General features: G+C 40.2%; 1 protein-coding gene across 1 annotated transcript in view; it reads right to left on the bottom strand.

The window, feature by feature from the left end:
* Nucleotides 1-11,707, bottom strand: part of LOC126252500 (RING finger protein 145-like) — a 202,111-nt gene extending 190,404 nt beyond the window's left edge. The window contains exons 1-2 of the mRNA XM_049953395.1: nucleotides 11,236-11,707; nucleotides 10,975-11,153 (exon numbers count right to left, since the gene is read on the bottom strand). Coding sequence (XP_049809352.1) covers nucleotides 10,975-11,149 — 175 coding nt within the window. The 5' untranslated portion in view covers nucleotides 11,150-11,153; nucleotides 11,236-11,707. The remainder of the gene's footprint in view (nucleotides 1-10,974; nucleotides 11,154-11,235) is intronic.
* Between the last annotated feature and the right edge of the window lie 8,473 nt (nucleotides 11,708-20,180).

Raw genomic sequence — 20,180 nt, 5'->3', positions numbered from 1 at the left:
CCCTGGTGGACACACCAGACAAAATGTGCACCTTGTCGCTCTAAATGGTGTGCAGCTCATCATCAGACTGCAAAAGAAGGTCCCTGTGAAATATAATACCATGGACCATATCCAAGCTCTTATGCGGAGTAATGGTTACAGAAACGACCCCCAGCTTGTCCCAAGTGAGTAATGCCCGTGACTGGGCTGTGGATGCTGTTTTGATCAAGACTGACCCAGATCTCATTTTGGACAAGCCCTCCACCTCCCCAAACTTGTCCTCTAAATGCTCAACAAAAAACTGAGGCTTCATCATCATGAAAGATTCCCCATCAGCTCTCGAACATACAAGGTACCAGGGCAAATAAGATCTGCTGCCATCCTTAGCCTGACATTCCTCACATGGTGTGGTCAGGGAGGGGAATGATTTGGGGTAGTACTTCTATGTGTTGAATTGAGCTTGTGAGCACTTAGAGATTGCTGGTGTTTCACCACCAGCAAGAGATGATGGACTACGCTTCATCGCATGTCATCCGCTCTGGTGCCACCCATTCCGACCAGGGGCCCTCCCCACAGGCACCACCCAGCCGCAGCAAAGGCCACCTTGTAGGATGGCCATTGCCGGGGGTCCTGATGCCCCAGAGGGATGGGCATCTACCCCTTGGCATACACGGTGAGTTAACAGTGCAGGCATCAGCAGAGCGATCCCTGTGTGGTCAGGAGGCTACAACCAACAGGGTACATGGCAGCCTCACCACAATAGACTGGCTACCATGCTGGATATCAGGTGCAAAGAAGTCCATGGTCATCGACGGTGCAGAAAGCGACACTGCATAGTGGAAAACGGACCCAGAAAGGTGTCCTTGCCCAAGAGATGGAGAATGGGTGGGACTGCAATGCGACGGCGAGAAAGTGGGCTAAAGATCTGAATACACAATGCACCATGTAAGGCGCCCTTCCCCACCTGGCCCGCTCTTTGGAAAAATTTTGTAGAATGGAGGTCAAACCCTACAGGGGACCATCACATAAAGGCCAAAACGTGTGAAACTCCTTTTAGTCGCCTCTTACGACAGGCAGGAATAACTCAGGCCTATTCTAACCCCCGGATCCGCAGGGGAGCATCAAGGATATCTGAAGATATATTGCCACCTCATATCCAAAAATCAGGCAGAAAGCAGGAAGAAGCACTGACAGACCAATATCACTTCAGACCTACAGGAAGAAAGTTTTGGATTCTGTGCAACTGGATGGGAGAGGCCACATTATTTGATAAAGAGAAAAGCTCAGAAGATGTCCATTCCAAAATTGTTCAAGGAAGCCTCTAACATTCTGTACTAAATGTTTGTTTTGTTCTGTTTTTGTTCTGTTTTGTTTATAGGGCACAAAAACTTCTAGGGTCATATGCATCCATGTCAGAACTGTACAACACAAGGACAAAGAGAGGAGTTAAAAGTAACTACACATTAATCCCAATCGACAGAAGAGAAGGCAGCTAAAAACAGGAATGTGGAGAAATGTCTATAAGATACGTCATAAATAAACCAAGTTCCTGAACAAATTAAATAACCTTTGCCATATTTCTACAATGGATAAAAATAAAATGTGGTTGAAAGTCCATGCACCATTTGCTAAAACGGCCGATAACTCAGAAAGCAAATACAAACAAGAACGTAAGTGCTTAAGGAAAGGCCATTCTGTCAAAAATTGTGAACCATCACAGATGGCAATGAGCACAAAGTTGTGGGGGAGCACCATTTAAAAAATGGTGATGGCTAAAAATACAGTGCCCGATACACAACCTAGCTAAAATGATCTCCTCATGACGAGAAGGCTGAGAAGAGGCTGTCCAAGCCGCTGGGAAAGGCTTGAAACCCCGGAGCCTGTTCCCATGAAGGGAAGACCTGTGATGATGCCAAAGTGAAACCACCTGCTGACAGAGGGCAACAAAGAGATCATCGGAAGGAATTAAGAACTAGCAGGCTGAGGTACGAGGACTGCAGCCTTGGCAGCAGCATCAGCGGCCTCATTTCCTGTCAGACTGATGTAACCAGGAGCCCACATAAATATCGCAGTGGCTCCATTATGAGTGAGCAAGTGACAGCTGAACTGGACCCTTTCACTAAGGGATGGACAGTGTGCATCACATAGAGGCTTCAAAGGGCACTGAGTGAGTCAGAGCAGATTATGCAATTGAAAAGCCTGTGTCGCCGGATGTCCTCCGTGGCCTGATACAGGGCGAAGAGCTCTATAGTAAATACTGAGCAGTATTCTGGAAGCCAATACTGAAAAACGTTGGTGCCAATGAAGAAGGCACACCTGATAACACGGTCAGTCTGATAGCCATCAATGTACACAAAGGTACCATCGCGAAGTTCCGTGCAAAGGTCGTGAAACTGAAGGCGGCAGTGAGGCTGGAGCAGTGTCCTTAGGAAGCAAATGAAGATCAAGGCAGTGAAAGGTTCACACCCATCAGAGCGTGAAGTTAAGAAGCTGGAGAAAGAGCCGAAAGTTAACTCCAGGAGGTAACAGAGAAGAGGGGTGGGCCCTATACTGGTGATCAAAGGAGTCATAGAAGAATGAGGCTTGGATGGGTTGCCAAACATGGCAGACAAATGCATGCATATCTGCTGAGGAGAAAGTCACAGTGTTAAGGCAGTGGTAGTTTGGCAGCATCTGCATACAGACTCTCAACGGGGCTAGTGTACAAGGTGCCAGTGACCAAATGGATGCCACAATGATGGATAGTTTTGAGATGGCGTAAGAGGGACGAATGTGCAAATGCATAAACGAAACATCCATAGTCTAGTTTTGAACGGACAAGAGGCTGGTACAAATGGAGGAGGGTGGTTTGATCTGCTCCCCAGGAAGTACCACTGAGGACACATAGGACATGGAGGGACCACATACAGCAGGCTGTCAGTTAAGACACATGGGAGGACCAAGAAAGTTTCCTATCGAGCAGGAGACCAGGAATTTCATAATTTCAACAAACAGAAGAGTAACAGGCCCAAGATGTAAAGATGGTGGGAGAAACCAATTTTGCCTCCGGAAATTCATACAAATTGTTCTGTCAGTGGAAAAATGAAAGCCACTGTCTATGCTCCATGAGTAAAGACAATTGAGACATCACTGAAGATGCTGCTCAATGAGACAAGTCTGTGGAGAACTGTGATGGATGGCAAAATCATTAATGAAAAGGGAGCCTGCGATGCCCAGTGGGAGCCAGGCCATTATAGGGTAAATGACGATAGCAAAGAGAGGGACGTTTAGCACAGAACCCTGAGGGATACCATTCTCCTGGATAAAGGTGGCTGGCAAGGCAGAACCCCCATGTACCTCGAAACCTCAGTCTTTTAAAAATTCCTGAAGGAAATGGAGCATGCAGCCATGGAAGCCCCACGAGTAGAAAGTACAGAGGATACAAGTCCTCCAACAGGTGTTGCAGGCGTTCTCTCAATCAAAGAAACATGGCCACCATCTGGAATTTCCACAGAAAATCATTCATGACATGGGTGGACAAAGTGACATGATGGTCAACTACAGAACGGCACGCTTGAAATCCACATTGTGGAGTGGTTAGTAAACTGCAAGACTTGAGCCACCATACCAGCCAGGCATGAATCAAACGTTCCATCACCTTGTAAACAGAGCTGGTGAGAGAAATGGGGCGGTAGCTCAAAGGAAGATGTTTGTCCTTACCGAGCTTAGGTATGGGTATGACAGTGGCTTGACACCAGTGTCTGGGAAATGTGCCCAGATGTGGTTGTACGTATGAAGCAGAAAGTGCTTGCATGCAAGAGGAAGGTGCTGCTACATCTGAATGTGAGTATCGTCTGGCCAAGGGGCAGAAGATTGGGATGAAGTGAGAGCATGATCTAGCTACCTCATAGTAAAGGCGACAATGTAGCACTCTCAATTCTGTGAAGAAAACGGTATTGCCTGAGCCCCCTCTGCTAATTTCCGATGGAGGAAGGCAGGGTGATAGTGAGAAGAGCTCGAAATCTCCACATAATGGTGGCTAAGTTGTTGGAAACAGCAATAGCATCCACTATGAGAGCATCTGATACTGTCAAGCCGGAGAGTGGGGAAAGGATCTTGGTCCAGAGAGCCATTAGAGGTTGGACAACACGACGGAAGAGGAAGTTGAACTATTGAAAGAACTAGTGAATGAAATCCAGCTATCTTTTTTGCTATCCCGAACGACACAAAGAGACTGTGCATGCAACCATTTATAATGAATGTAGTTTGTTATTGTAGGATGATGTTAAAAACGCAGAGAGCATGTCTCGACATGCAAAATGCATCGTGCCACCATGGGACATGGTGTGGTAAAGAGGAAGAGTGAGGAATGGAACATTCTGCGGCAGTAAGAATAACATTTGTAAGGTATTCTACCCGATTGTCACAACTGGGAAAATGTTGTTCATTGAAGGTTGCCAGTAAGCTGCCATTTGAGTGTGCACATAGGTGGGGTAGGTGTCAGCAAATGGGGAGCACACAGGAAATGGTCACTTGATCATATGTCAGAGAAAATGAACCACTCAAGACGATGGGCAAGCTGGGCTGTGCAGAAGGACAGCTCCAAATCTGAGTAGGTGTGTGTGCAGTCTGAAAGGAACATGGGTGCTCCCGTGTTAAGGCAGGAGGAGGTTAAGTTGATTGAGAAGGTCAGTCAAGAGGGCTCCTCTTGGACAGGTTCTGGGAGGTCAAAACAGACTGGGAAGAAATGTGAGAGTTCAAAGCGGTCATGAGGCTGCAATTTTGTTTCCTGGAGGATGAGAACAAGCAGACTCTGCTATTATAAGAGCAGCCATAAATCCTCTGTTTGATTGAAGCCCACAAATGTTCCATTGAAGGAGAGTCATAATGAGGAAAGGGGAGGAGGGAAAAAATGAAGAGGTGTCACCTTGGCGGCTTCCGAGTGCCAGCCTTCGAAGACTCAATGCTACAGGGTGCAGAGGCTGCAGGATCATGCTCCATGAGATCTACAGAGGTCTCGGCATTCTCCCTCTGTCATCTGCGGAGCCCAGGGCAGAAAAACATCTGGCAGTGCGCACCAACAACACGGAGGTTGGCCAGGTGAGGGTATCACATGGTGACACCATCAAAAGTGGATCTCTGAGTTGGCGAAGGACGAGACTATTTGCCTTTGGTTGACTTCTTGGAGCCTTTTCTGTAGGCAGAGAAAGACTCAGATGTTTGTTGGCTGGAGGGGAATAGGAAGTCTTCACAGGAGTATTCCTTCTGTCCATTCCGCACTGCTGGTTCGTAGCAGGTGACTTCAGCCTGTGAGGTGAAATTTTGGTGGCTTGTTGCACAGCTGGATGAGGAGACAGCAATGCTACCATGACACTGGGCGATTTCACAAATGCAGTGCTGAATTTCAGGTCACATGTCTGCGTGGCCATGTCCTTCGTGGAGCGAGATGTAGCAAGAACTGTACTGTAAGTTCCAGATGGTAGAACGCAGTGTCTGCAACTAGCCAATAACTTGCGAGCGACCAGGCAAGGCACTTTTTCCTTTACCCAGATCTCCTGGACAGCCTGCTAATTGAGATACATTGGACAATCTCGAGAGGAGGCAGCATCGTCGCCATTGGAGTTGATACAGCAGGGAGAAGAAGGCAGACAATGACCCTCGTGAGCGTCCCTACCACAGGTTACACATTTGGCCGGTGTCAACAGGACTTTCGAGTGTGATTGAAACGATGACATTCATAGCACTGAATCGGGTTCAGAATATATGGTCAGACTGTGATAACTTCATAGCCTGATTTGATCTTAGATGGAAGCACCACTCTATCAAAAGGGCAAAAAAGAGCACATCTGAGCATTAAGGATGCATCTACCTTTTTCATCATCTAATGGACTGCAATGACCCCCTAGCAAAGAGATACGTTTGGATTTTTGCCTCAGTCACACCATTGAGCAGCCTACTGTAAATAACACTGCAGGAAGAATTCCGAGTTCTATAGGCCTTGACACGAACAGGATAGCCGTGGAGCAAAGCAGCAAGCAGTTGTTGTGCTTGAGGATCATAAGTAGTCTCCAAAAGCAAAGTGCCATTGTGTAAATGAAAGCAGGATTTCACAGGGCCAGTAACTGCACCAATACCTTTCTGAATAAGTAACGGATTTATCATTGCAAAGAACTGACTGTCTTCAGTATGTGAAACCACGTGGAACCATGGTGCAGCTGGAAGGGTCTTCCAATTGGGGGCTGCATTCTGTTTATGTTTAGTAGACACTGACTGTGAAAATGAAGACTGGCTCATTGTGAGAAAAATCACCATGGCTGCCAGCATCTCCGATGGTGCGCTCCTTCCAACTGGGGGCCCCCTTCAGAGGGGGCCTCACGTGCCTTATGTGATTGTTCACACCTCAGGTGATACCTCCCGAACAGGTGACACAGGGGCCAATCGGCAATCTGGGAAGGTAGTAGCTCTGGCAATCACTCCCCTCCCCCTCCCCCAGGGCCTGGCCTGTATCAGGGGGTGCATGCGAACCCTACCAGTTGACTCAAGGCTGGGAATTCCATATTACACAGTCACCTGTTATGCATCAGACGCGTGGGCCGGCCTTCAGGAGCGCCCAAGGAGGAACAAGAAAAAGAGGAACTCAAATGCCAAAGTGGAGGAAGGATAGGAGAAGGTGAACAAAGAACGAAAAAAAAAAGGGAATGAAAAACAATGGTGAGTCTGTTCAGATATCAGCCACTGAAAATGTGGAAGAGAGGGGAAAAGGAATAGCAAGAGGACAGACATGCAGCATGGAAGGGAAAAATGATGCAAAGACTGGGAGCCCGTGGTAGCCAAGCACGAATCCGCCAAAGAGCGGAAAGCCTCCTGGGAGTATGTACTAAATGCGATTTAACTTTATGTACTCCTTGTTTTCCAAAATTTCATAACTAACCAGACTTCCCACACAGTTGCCTGTTTGTAACTGTACCATCTAACTAGTTACTAATTTCTAAGAATACTTGTTTTTGCAACACTTAGATCAATAATAACAAGATTCAACATTTTTAGTAAGTGTAACTGACTAGGCCTGTAGGTTCTACTGACTAACCTTTGTAGATAATCACAATTACCCTTGTACAGCAAGTTATGAGTGGCATGTCTCCATTTAGAGTCTAACTACAGAAAACCATTAATTATTTCTCACAATCTTTCAAGAGTACTGAATTTATGTTTAATTTGATTATTTAAACAAATCTTTCCCACTTTGAAATTCAGGGTTTTGTTTCTAATCTATCTCCTTAAAAAATAAAGTGTACACAAATTGTAAAACAGGAAAGAAAAGCTGAAGAAAGATTGTTTTCTTTATTGGACACTGCAAGTGGCCAACGTCCTATTTATAGGACAGTGATTAATTTTATTTCTGTCCAAGGGAATCATTTTAAACTTCAGCTAGATGTTATTTTAAACCTTTCAAACACTTCCTTAAAATTTTTTAAAGAATCACACTAAATAAAAATTTCACTGCTAATGGGTTAACAGCAAAAAGGGATTTCATCACATGAATAATTTAACCCATTAATTTCAAGAAGATAAAAATGACAGACTGGTACTCACCATACAGCAGAAATGTTGAGCTGGAAATAGGCATAACAAAAAGACTGTCAAACAAGTAAGCTTTTGGCCAAAAAGGCCATCAGAATTTAACAACGCACACACTCAAGCAAATGCAACTCCTGCATGTATTTGCATGTGTGTGTGTGTGTGTGTGTGTGTGTGTGTGTGTGTGTGTGTGTGTGTGTGTGTGTGTGCGCGCGCGCGTGTGTAATTCTGATGAAGGACTATTGGCCAAAACCTTACTTGTTGAGAGTCTTTCGTTGTACCTAACTGCGACTCTACATTTACACTATGTGGTGAGAAGCAATCTGTCCTTTTCAAAATATTGCCATTATTCCATCATGGATTTTCCATTGTTTGTTTAATCTATTAATTTGGCAGTGAACATGGAATAGTTATTATGCTAACATCAGGCACAAAGATAAAAGTGCATGGGTGTGAAAATTTTGTAGGATCAAAGATTTTAAACTATTTCAGTTGGCTTCCAAAGATGACAACTGTCATGATACTCCAAAAAATTCACAGCCACACATATTTCTCTTTATACTTGACAATGGTGGAAGAGACAAAATCTGGTTCGTAAAATAAAATTATGAATACTGTAGAAAATTACACCAGCATTGTGTGTGTTTTCTTTCATAACGTATATCAGCTTTGTTTGCAATACAGAGCAGCCATACCTGCAAACCAGATTTTCTGTTTAGGATATTGCATTCCTTCTGGCTTTGACTGCAAAGGTACTTCCAATTACAGAAAATGTTTTATGAATTATTCTGTGTTTATGTCATTTATATAGATGAATAACATAAATTCAAACAATGGAATATACAGGATGGAATAACAACAATATTATGAAAAGGACAGATAGCTACTCACCGCGTGGAGGAGACGCCGAGTTGAGTTGCAGGCAGGCACCACAGAAAAAGGCCTTTTGGGCGAAATCAAATTTGTTGTGCCTGTCTGCAACTCAGTGTCTCCTCTACAAGATAAGTAGCAATCTATCCTTTTCATAATATTGTCGATGAGTAAGGTAAGTTGTGTGTTGATGTGTGTTGCCAGTTTTTAAGAATATATTGTACTCACAATACAATACAATAAGTACATCTTGCTCAAAAAGTGTCTGACCACGTGCAGTTGTCAGTAAAGGTAAATACATCAATAACATTGTTTAAGGAGTGGGTATTCCAAACCTAAGTATATACATGAGAAGCATGTTATAAAAAGGGATTGATGCGCGACTCTCACAGTGCAGGTGAGCTCTGTGGTTTCTCTTTTATCTAGCAATTTGATGTCTTGCGAGGCTTCCTTAAGACAATGCAAATATTTATACACACATGCAGCTATGTAAGGGATACATCACAATGGGCCACTTACACGTCATGAATGAAATTATGCAATAAATCACTGGTTCTACATATACATATAAAAATGTAAATGTGGCGAGTTTCAGCATATTTGAAAATTTATAATTGAAAACTGAATGAGGTATGACTATTTTTTTTTTCAAAAAACTATTCTTAGCAGTCTTAGAACAACTCTTCAGAGACCTGAACTGGGGATTAGAAGATGTACTGTGTGTTGCCCATCATCATTTTTGCTTGTGAGACTGTACTAGCCCATAAAATGCAAAAATTAATGGTGGAACTTAACATAAGAAGTTTGAAAGTGTGCCTGAAAAGCAATTTATAATTGTACTATAACTAAAATGTGGAAAGACAAGGGTAAATATTAACACTTAATTCACACAAGCAGCTAATGTTGTTTTATATTTACAGTGGTGGAAGACAATGTTGGTATGACTAACAAAAGAAACAGTGACCTGGGGAGCCTTTAGTTTTTGATACTAAGATTCAATTATGTCTGAAATAGAAAGTTTACAATCTGTATGTATTATCAGTTTTGAGAATATGAAACCCATATGAAAACTGATGGTAGTACACTGAGCAATAAAGAGGTACATGTTTGAAATTGCTAAGTGAAAGAAAACAAATAAATGGATATTTTGACAGTTCAAAGTTTTCAAATTGCAGTATGCATACGAAAAACGTTGATTAATAGGCAACAAACAGCTCCATACATAATAGCCAAACCAGATACAGTGGTTGGTTGTGGCTGGTTAAAAGGAATACAGTTAAGACTAAAACCACTATGTTTTACCAAGGAGTAAAGCTATATAACAAAACCAAAAGCGTTCAACACATAGCCTAATGGAACTGTATAAATTTAAAATATGTCTGAAAGTATAGTTACAAAAAATAGTTTTTGACTTGCTCAAGAGTTCATGTAACAAAAATGATTACAAATAAATACTCAGCTGACCAATAACAAAGTAGCCAAAGCTAGTTTACTTGATGTTGATACAAAACACACTACACATCTAACTTGAAAAATTATTCCATGTAATATAAAAACCAAGCTGTATAATTTCTCTTGTTTGAATGAGGTTCTTTCTGATTCTTTAATCTTGCCTTGTGTAATTCAGCAATATATAGCATATGTATGTACCTATATTCTGAGTTTTCCATATGAATGCTTTTTTTACCCCTTACTCTTATCTTATGTACCTCTGTATAAATAATGCATTTGTAAAATTATGACATCCATACAAAGAAATTTGTCTATGGATCAATGAATAAAAATAAATAAGCAATAGACGGGAGTAGGTGGCAAATATAGCCATGCACATCAGCAAGGAAGCTTTTGCTGAAAACTAAGAGGAAAGGAATAACTGTGAAGAGGACTAGTGGATGGTGGGTAGGTGACTACAGAAAACATTCAGACTCAAAATGGATACATGTCACTAAAGACTATCCTATAATGCACATAAACATCTAGAGGAAGCCTTTATCAGACATGGAAAATGACATGTCCACGACAACTTAGTAATATTTATTTTAGGCAACAGATCATCTAATAGAAAATGAGTTTTATTACTAATTATGAAAGTTTGAATTTCTGATACAAACTGTGTACCGTAATGGTTCTGTACGGGTAATGGTGGCAAAATTGTAATGCTACTGAACAGCAACTCTGGATTTTTCACAAGTCCTTGACTCGCTTTATACCCCTGTGGGTCCTCGGTACTGATGGATAACAGCAGTGTTTGTAGCTTGTGCAGTTTTCAATGATTTTGATTCACACAGCATTTCCCTAACAGATTACTTGCACTGCCCACGTCAAACGGGCTTTATACACATTTTTAAGTCTTAAAAATGTGCGAGACGTAAATGACGCAAATTTGCAGTGTCAACACTGTAGGTTTATGGTTTTTATGTTGCACAAGAAATGTTCAAGACGTCAATGGAAACATTGTAGTCAATTATAGGGTTACATATGGTAACACTGGTGTCCACACCAACAGTTTTAGGCATGCTTATATTCATCTGGAATAGCTGTATATTCTCAAAAATAAGGAATGCTTACTCAAAATATGAGCGGCCCTTGGGATTGCCACGATGAAAGTCTGCTCTGCATCTTCGGTATCCTGCGTCATCTGGTAATATGAGTCCAATAGAAACAATCCTGGCAAACGCAGTATAATGCATATTGCTATCTCCATTTGCTCGTCTTGAATCATATTTCTCAGACGTAGCATCATCCCGCTGGAATATTAAGCAGCTGTTTATTTACTTGCAGAACTTCCACAGGTTAATACCGACATATGAAGTCCAGTTTATAATTCACCTTCGAGATAATTTGCCGATTGCAAATGTGTAATAATTACTTTATAGAAGGCTAGTTCGCATAATTTCAAAATAGAAATGTAATGCCGAAAAGCAATACCGGCTGTCATTTACAACGAGCCAAGTGCTGGGTATCTCAGCCGTCTCTTTGCACCTGTTAACCTTGTATAACATATTACTTCAGTAATCCCACATAAGAAATGCGCTAGCTCGGTAACTCATTTTAAATGCAAGCATGTGCTATTCAAACTACTGTAATTCCTAATCACATAACCTCCACACAAATAACACGCATTATCTGTTAACTCAGTAACCGTGCCAGTGTCTAAAAAGTAGCTTCGATTTGTAGCATTAACGCGGTTTGTTGCTTCACAACTGATCAAATTCCATATTGACTCTATATTACAGCTGAATTCCTACTCAAATACAGTGCTATTCTCGCCATGCGCTTAGCATTTTTTTAGTGTTGTCAGTTTACTAATCTCTCTCTCTCTACTGGGACAGTCATTTGTTTAACTTCTGTTGATCAACCGGCATTGCCAAGGTTGCACATGCACTTTACAAACGCGGACCGACGCGTTTTCACCTCAGTTTGTTGCGTAGACCGTGTGTGTTGCGATATGTCATAGCGACTGACAGGGGGTATTTGACAGTCGTTTGCAAATGTGGACGATTTTTTAAAATCCGTACCCGTACAGAACTTGCTGCCAGTGACTTAAAATGTTAACTCAATAAATGTTTTACAACACTACGTGCTAAGTTTTCAGAAAACTCCCAGTAAAGAAGTCCATAAATATTTGCAAAAATGCTTCATAGGTGTTGTCTATGAAATTTGTGTGATTGTGAAGTGTTTTCCTGATGAGATGTCGTATAATTAGTGCTTCGTTGTTACAATTAACATCCGTCTGTTTTAACTTCGATGATGGGTTGGATACAATACTGCTCTCAGGTAAATATTTACCCTTTGCTTTACATTCCAGAATCTCCGTAGGAAACCGCAACAATGAACGCAAAACAGATATGACAGTTCGCATTGTTTTGCTACTTTTCAGGTTCCAGGAAATAATTGCTGTAAACAGATCATATTTAAGGTAAACCTTCAAGATGCCATCTGAATTTAGTTAAGTTCTCTCCCAGCATGACAGGGGCAAGCATAGATATAGCCCTTGACAGATTTAATGCTTCCGTAGTTTGTAGCAACATTAGACAAGTGCATTGCTTACGAAGAAATTGTATTAGCTGAGTATTGCAGTTATAAACTTACTTGTGCTTCTTAGAATACATGTTTTACTGACATTTAACCTGCAAATTTTAGGTGCTTCATACATGAAGGAATCCTGAAATGACAGTATGCAGCATGATGTTAAAATGCTTTTGGAATTTCGTCTCAAAGGTGATCCCTCTGTGGCTGTACTCATCAGACTTCTTCCTTTGTTCATTTGGTGGTTCTGTTCACATGTCTAGTTCATGTACTTGCAAAAGTAACACTGTGTCTCACAATGAAGATTTCTGAATGTCATTATCTTTTTGTTCATTATAACATGCATAAATGAGGCAAACAATGTTTCTAGTTGATGTATCAATGTTACTATTTGTTTTCATAACTTGAAATACATATATTTTGATGCACACAATTATTTCAGTACTGTTGAAATGATTTCTCTTCATCATATCTGACTCCCACTCCCTTTCCTATGTGCCATCCATTTTCTTATTCCCCAGTAAGTGTGGCTTAGTAGGCAAAAGTTTCATATTTGACCTCCCACCCCCCTTGAAATCTTGTTTGTTGTGTTAACAGATTTACCTGTAACAGCCAGAGGTCTAGGTCAGGTTGTGGTAATAGATTGACCAGCAGCATATTGAAAAGTGCAAGTGGAGTCCAATATGTTACTTGTACCGGATTAGTGCACTTGCCTCCTGCCATATCATTACTGTCAGAATTGCTACTACCATTACCATGTAATCTGCTCATTATAATTTCATTTCTGCTCATTATAATTTCATTCTGCCTTTTGTTTGTGGGCTTTATTTATTCCAGTTTCTTGCAATCAACAGAAATGTTCATGCATCATAGTTTGCCATCATTAAAAGTGAGAATGTATGTACTGCCATTGACAGTGAAGTGTGCAAACAAATACCATTTAATGTTGCAGTAATGTTGTTGTATTTCACATTGAAGCACACATCATACTCTAAGCAATTAGTCTGTGTCTTCAAACATGGAAAAGAGCAGTTGAATATACTGCTTTATTACCTAGCTTAACTAGTGTGTGTAGCTCTTGTCTATGAGAGATTTATTTGCTAATTTCAAGTAGTGGGGAAAGATATTAAGCTGTGCAGTGAAGATATAGAGAACATTTTTTTTTACATATCTTAATGATGTGATTGATTTAAAAGAGACTGTGCTGTTTAAGGTACGATAAGTGGGTATATTTTTGTCACCTTTAAGTCGTGAGACAGTACTCCAGACGTACAAAGATTCTGATAGAAACACATTTAGTCCTTTGAGATAGGCATGTTCAACATAATATCTGATATTAAACAGTGGTTATTCCTTTGAAGAATAAGTGCCTTTAATGAAATGCTGTTGGACAGAAATAGTCGTAGTACATGGAGATCCCACATTATTTGTGTTTAGCATAATACCTGATATTAAACATTGGTTATTCCAAACATCATAATTAACGTAATGCACTTTGTCATGATGATTCAGTTACATGGGAAAGTATTAGGCCTATATATTTATTTCCATTGTTTTGTGGTGAACGTAGAGCAAGCAAGGTCAATTGCAGTTAGAACCTATTAACATGAAGGATCTAAGATATGAGCCATTGGTATTTTCTTTTAAGTGTGATGTATGTTATATAGATAGCATCTGGTATGTTTTTGTTTGTATTGCAGATGTTGATTGTATGTTTCATGTGTAATGTATTAATTTCATAGATTTAGTGGACAGATGATCCATTGAGGAAACAGTGTCTCAAATTGTGTTGTATACTATGCCTACACAGGTTTTATTTATGTTTTTATGAGATTGCAGTGACGAATTGAACTATAGGGTAATGTAGCCTCTGTTGTAGGTTAAGTTGGAAGATTATTCTTTGGCTGTGAGGAGGCAAAGCCAACAAATATGTCATAAATCCTGTTGCTGTATGAGCCTACATTGTGCATTTGATGGTTACAGTTACATCTCTGATAAAAACCCTTATCTTCTCATTGTAATCTGATACATAGACATTTTTGACATGTTTGATGTCATCAATAACAAGAACATTTCTGGCCAAAAGACCCTTATTTCCATGGAGGTCTCACTAGTTTTCTGATTTTATTCTGATATTACATGTTGTGAATGATGTCAGCTGTTGCTTGTTTCTTAAGGCTTGTATCTCTGCTTTGTTAATGATGTTATAAGTCTATTGGCATGGTATTGCATGGTTAATTAATCCCAACATCAAATGTTTAGCAAATAAGTAATCATTTCATTTAAAATATAGTTAGGCCTACATAGTGGAAATCAGCTGTAGTTAATTTAACATTATTGACGTAGTTCCTCAGCTTGAAAAAGTATCGGGTCTATTAATTTAACAGTGTCAGTTATCTTAATTCATAATTATTGGCAGTACAATTTTTTATGAACCATTCGTACACAATCAGTCTTATGTTCAAGCCATATTGTACACATAAAAGGGTAAAGTTGTCATTACCCCAAAGGTTGACTTGACACCACATTGCTTTACTATCCTATTGGAAGTGGTTTGCCATTGCCTTCCTCCAATCTTTGAACAGATTAACTCACTCAGTCACAGGTGGACCCGCAGTTAAATATGGACTCCAAACCATCACATAGTTTACATTAACAAAAACTGCCAGAGTTGACAGAAGTTATCCATAAAAAACAGAAAAAAAAGCTTTGTTGGAACACAGAACTGAAACTCACTCCAAAACTTATAATTTTTTCTCACAATATTGTTTCTATATGTAAATGGTGGAAGGGAGTGGGGGGGTTACTACTGCGGGACCTGTGTGATGTCTTTCCTTTCATAGGAACAGACATCATGCATTCATATAAAAAAATTATTTTGTTGATTGCTTATTCAGCACAAGGTTATCACTCACATTCCTTTAGGGCCAAAATTATCCAGCGAGTCGATGGACTTCAGTTGAGAATTTTGACGTAAAGAACCAACAGTGAAGTGGTACAAGGTTTTGAATGAGTAGTGTGTTGAGGCACATATTTATGAACTGGTTGTCTTTCATTACAAATAATTCACTGCTACATTAGTGGTGGTGGGACTTGAAGAACAGTACACGATTAATTATGATGTGCCCTGGGTATAGGCCTGTAATTCAAGATACATGATTGGTTGTTGGAGATGGAGTATTATTTGTTGCAGGAACTTGCAGACATACATTAAATGTATGGTGTAGCAGAATGCTGTGCGCAGAACAGTGAAAGAATGTACAGAGAAAAGTTTAGCAACAAGTAACAGCCTAATTTATCATTAAGAGCAGAAATTTTTGAGAAACTGGATTCATCAAGTGACAGAGCTGGCCAAGATTATTTACAAATAATTCTTTACACAAGAGACTATGCCAAAATGGGTTTAAATGGGAGAAAATTCATCAATAATCACCCATTAACTTGCATGTGAAATGCACACTTTGAAGAATACAGGGGAGAGTACTTCTAGAGCAGCAGTCACACGTCATAAATAGTGTCAATAAAAAGATGAATAATTATTTCTGACCAGTAGTTCCTTATCACAAAAATACACTGTTCAGGGTCTTCTTGCCATCTTCATAAGTTTGTCTTTAAAAGTTTGAGAAACCCTAAATGAAAAACCGTCTCAGTTCTGCGACTGGATTCGTTATCTCCTGTCAGGAAGGTCGCAGTTTGTAGTAATAGACGGCAAATCATCGAGTAAAACTGAAGTGATATCAGGTGTTCCCCAGGGAAGTGTCCTGGGACCTCTGCTGTTCCTGATCTATATAAATGACCTGGGTGACAATCTGAGCAGTTCTCTTAGGTTGTTCGCAGATGATGCTGTAATTTACCGTCTAGTAAGATCATCCGAAGACCAGTATCAGTTGCAAAGCGATTTAGAACAGATTGCTGTATGGTGTGGCAGGTGGCAGTTGACACTAAATAATGAAAAGTGTGAGGTGATCCACATGAGTTCCAAAAGAAATCCGTTGGAATTCGATTACTCGATAAATAGTACAATTCTCAAGGCTGTCAATTCAACTAAGTACCTGGGTGTTAAAATTACGAACAACATCAGTTGGAAAGACCACATAGATAATACTGTGGGGAAGGCGAGCCAAAGGTTGCGTTTCATTGGCAGGACAGTTAGAAGATGCAACAAGTCCACTAAAGAGACAGCTTACACTACACTCGTTCGTCCTCTGTTAGAATATTGCTGCGCGGTGTGGGATCTTTACCAAGTGAGATTGACGAAGGACATCGAAAGGGTGCAAAAAAGGACAGCTCGTTTTGTATTATCACGTAGTAGGGGAGAGAGTGTGGCAGATATGATACGCAAATTGAGATGGAAGTCATTACAGCAAAGACGTTTTTCGTCGCGGCGAGATCTATTTACGAAATTTCAGTCACCAACTTTCTCTTCCGAATGTGAAAATATTTTGTTGAGCCCAACCTACATAGGTACGAATAATCATCAAAATAAAATAAGAAAAATCAGAGCTCGAACAGAAAGGTTTAGGTGTTCGTTTTTCCCGCGCGCTGTTCGGGAGTGGAATGGTAGAGAGATAGTATGATTGTGGTTCGACAAACCCTCTGCCAAGCACTTAAATGTGAATTGCAGAGTAGTCATGTAGATGTAGATGTAGAACTGATCATAACCTCACATTGCCCAGTGATGGGGCAGCAACTAGCTGTGACCTTTCCAATGGAACCATCCTTGGCTTTATCTTAGGTGATTTAACTGTGCATAATGTGAATCTGGATGATTCTATAGCGATTTGAAACACGCTCCCTTTGAATGTGAGTCCTTAATGCTGTGCTGCCTAATTCCATTGTTTTTCCCATGTGGTAGCAAGCATGTTTATCATACCTGCACCTAATGACTAAGTAATTTACAGCATGAAAAATTAAACTCATATTTACATTGTAAAATTTTTCTTTCTTATATTTATACATACAACTGTCCTCCAATCCCACATTGGCTAGAAATGTGCTAGTCTTCCTTTATCAGACTCCCCTTGCTGAGTAGCAGCTTTTAAGATTGCTGCAACCACAATAGAAGCGAGCTGCAGACATATTCTTGTGTGGAGTACAGTTACTATCAGTATTTAAACACACTCCCCAGGTTTCACAAGTCTTACTTGCAGGTATGAGTTTGTTTCACTTATTCAACATGTGGAGTGCCTGTGTCGGTTCCACCTGCTCGTTTGTTGACCTCGGTGTCATCGTACTACGTTGCTCCAGTGGCTGAAAAATGAGTTGTGGATTCAGACACTGACTACTGTAAATTAAGTAGCTGACAGGTGCACAGTTGCGTTTCACAGTACTTTAATTTCACTGTTCACAATTCCCCAATAATGCAGTTATATGGCCAGTGCACTATTATTTAAACTTTCATAAGCCTCATTAATAGTTTGCAGGAGAAACTCCACATACTGCTACAATAGTTTGCTGTTGAACAGCTGCGAGTAGTAAAACCTATCCACAAAGTTCACAGTTCTTGAAGAATAAACAGGTATTTATGGAGCGGACAATGTCACTGTCATTGTTTTTACGTACGGCCTATTGGTGTAACACGTATTTCACTGTTAAGTCGATCATTGTTGTCATTCTAACCAACATAGGTTCCTCATTTGAAAACCGTCTGTGGACTGACTGTCTCGTGACCAAAAATCGGGCCCTTATACATCATCACAATAACAGGTGCTGAAACTACTCATTGTTCGAAGTTAAATTTACAGAAATTACAATTAAAACTTAACTCATTACATTAACTGAATACATCAAAACATTGGTTCTTTTGAACAGTTTCTTCTACTACAAGGGTTAAGACGAATTATTTGTTTAAATGATGAAATTAATACATATGGTTATGTAAACAATATTTTTGACAGAACAGTTAACTACTTTGGAATTAATGAAGGACTGGTTTTGCTAACACGTTTCCGACTAGAGCCAAATAAATAGTTTAAGAATACTAGCATTTCGTCTTCCAAATGCTTCCAATTATTACAGAATTTATACTTGTTTATATGTCAACAGTAGAATTTAAGTTACAAAACAATCACTGATTTCACCCTATAACAAACGATATTAACTAGGAATAGTCAAAATAAATTAGAAAATCTATTACATACTTAAACTAAGTACAGAATCAGGTCGCTGTTATGTTCTTTAAAACTAAGGGCCAATGTTTCTCTTTTAAGAAAATACAGATTATCTTCATGTATGTTAAAGGTAATTAGTTAAAATTGAAATAATAAATGTTAGGAGGCAAATGACAAAACAAGAGGGGAATTAAAATTATCCCAGCTTGCTTCGTCACATGCCCTACAATGATTTTGTGTGTGTGGGGGGGGGGGAGGGGGGGGGGTTCTCAAAGCTGACTCTAATCATTAACACACACATGTATTTGGGAGGTACTGTTGTTATTCATAATTATGATGTGATGCATCTAGAGCTCTTCACTTTAGAGAAATGACTGGACATGTACACACAGGGAGGCAATGAAAGTGCAGATGGTGCTTATTTATTGACTGCTTTGATAGTAACTAGATACCTACCAGTTGAGTATTTTGTAAATTGTTACACATTCAAGACAGACATAAGTGTGTCCAAGTGTGAAACCAAGGATGGTGCATAAGCAGTTCCCCAAACCAAGATTGATTACAGCAACACATCCTCTCTGGTACCACATGTTGTCACAGTATTTGACACCAGCTGTACAGTATGAGAGGTAGGCATGGATTTTCCTGAAGATTGTTTTAAGTAGCTTGTCAGCAGCCATATATTCTAGTTAGGATCTTCACAGGTTGTTGCATTATTGCTGATCCAAACCCTGCAATAGTCCATTGGTTGTGACAGCAGATTTGTCAGATTAAAGTGACTTCATATGAGCAGACTATTCTGCATAATGTGCCATTAACTTCCACTATAATGTTCAACTGACTTCTTCAGGATCATTCAGAATTCTTATTACACAGTTATAGGTGCTTTAGAGGAGACTCAGGGTGACAATATTTGGTAATAAACCCACGTCCATAAACACACTGTTTGATAGATAAACGACTTTGAATGATGGAAGGCAATACTCATTGACAGAGGTTAGTGTCTCGTTTCACATTATGTCGTGTATGACATCATGACATGTATCATCAAAGAACAAACCAATGAACTGAAGCACATGTCCATCAGTTGCCACTATGAGGTCAAGAAATACAGTGCAATGCAGAACACAAATTTTCTAAGTACGCTAACATGTTGCTCATCCACAGTTAAAGTAGATGAATCTTTGATTAGCTAATTGCTTGTATCACAAATGATTTCTGGGTCATGCTGGCCATCACATGCCTTCTTTGCAAGATTGGAACAATGGCTTTGGGAAACAAGTACCTTCAATACTAATAGGGTCATTTGTGGTTGTGGCCAGGCACCTTGCACTACTGATATGGAAGAGGAAGTCCTCCAACTGACCGATCGGTGAATATCCTCAATATTGCAGGTTCTGTGGTTGTATCCCAGGCAGTGTCTGGCAGGTTACCCATGAACAGCAACTTTAACCATACCATGCATGGTTCCTGCACCATTGTGTCAACATACCAGACTTTCCTTGGCTCATTATTTTCACAGATGAAGCACATTTCTCAAATTAAGGCCTCAACCATTGTAACAGCCACATTTGGGATGAGGAAAAACCTAATGCCACACATCCCCATGAATTTCAACATTTTTTTGGTATTAGT

The sequence above is a fragment of the Schistocerca nitens genome, chromosome 4 (genome assembly GCF_023898315.1).
Source record: "Schistocerca nitens isolate TAMUIC-IGC-003100 chromosome 4, iqSchNite1.1, whole genome shotgun sequence".
Taxonomy (NCBI): domain Eukaryota; kingdom Metazoa; phylum Arthropoda; class Insecta; order Orthoptera; family Acrididae; genus Schistocerca; species Schistocerca nitens.
The sequence above is the reverse complement of the archived record's forward strand: the minus strand, read 5'-3'. Positions and strand labels throughout refer to the sequence as shown.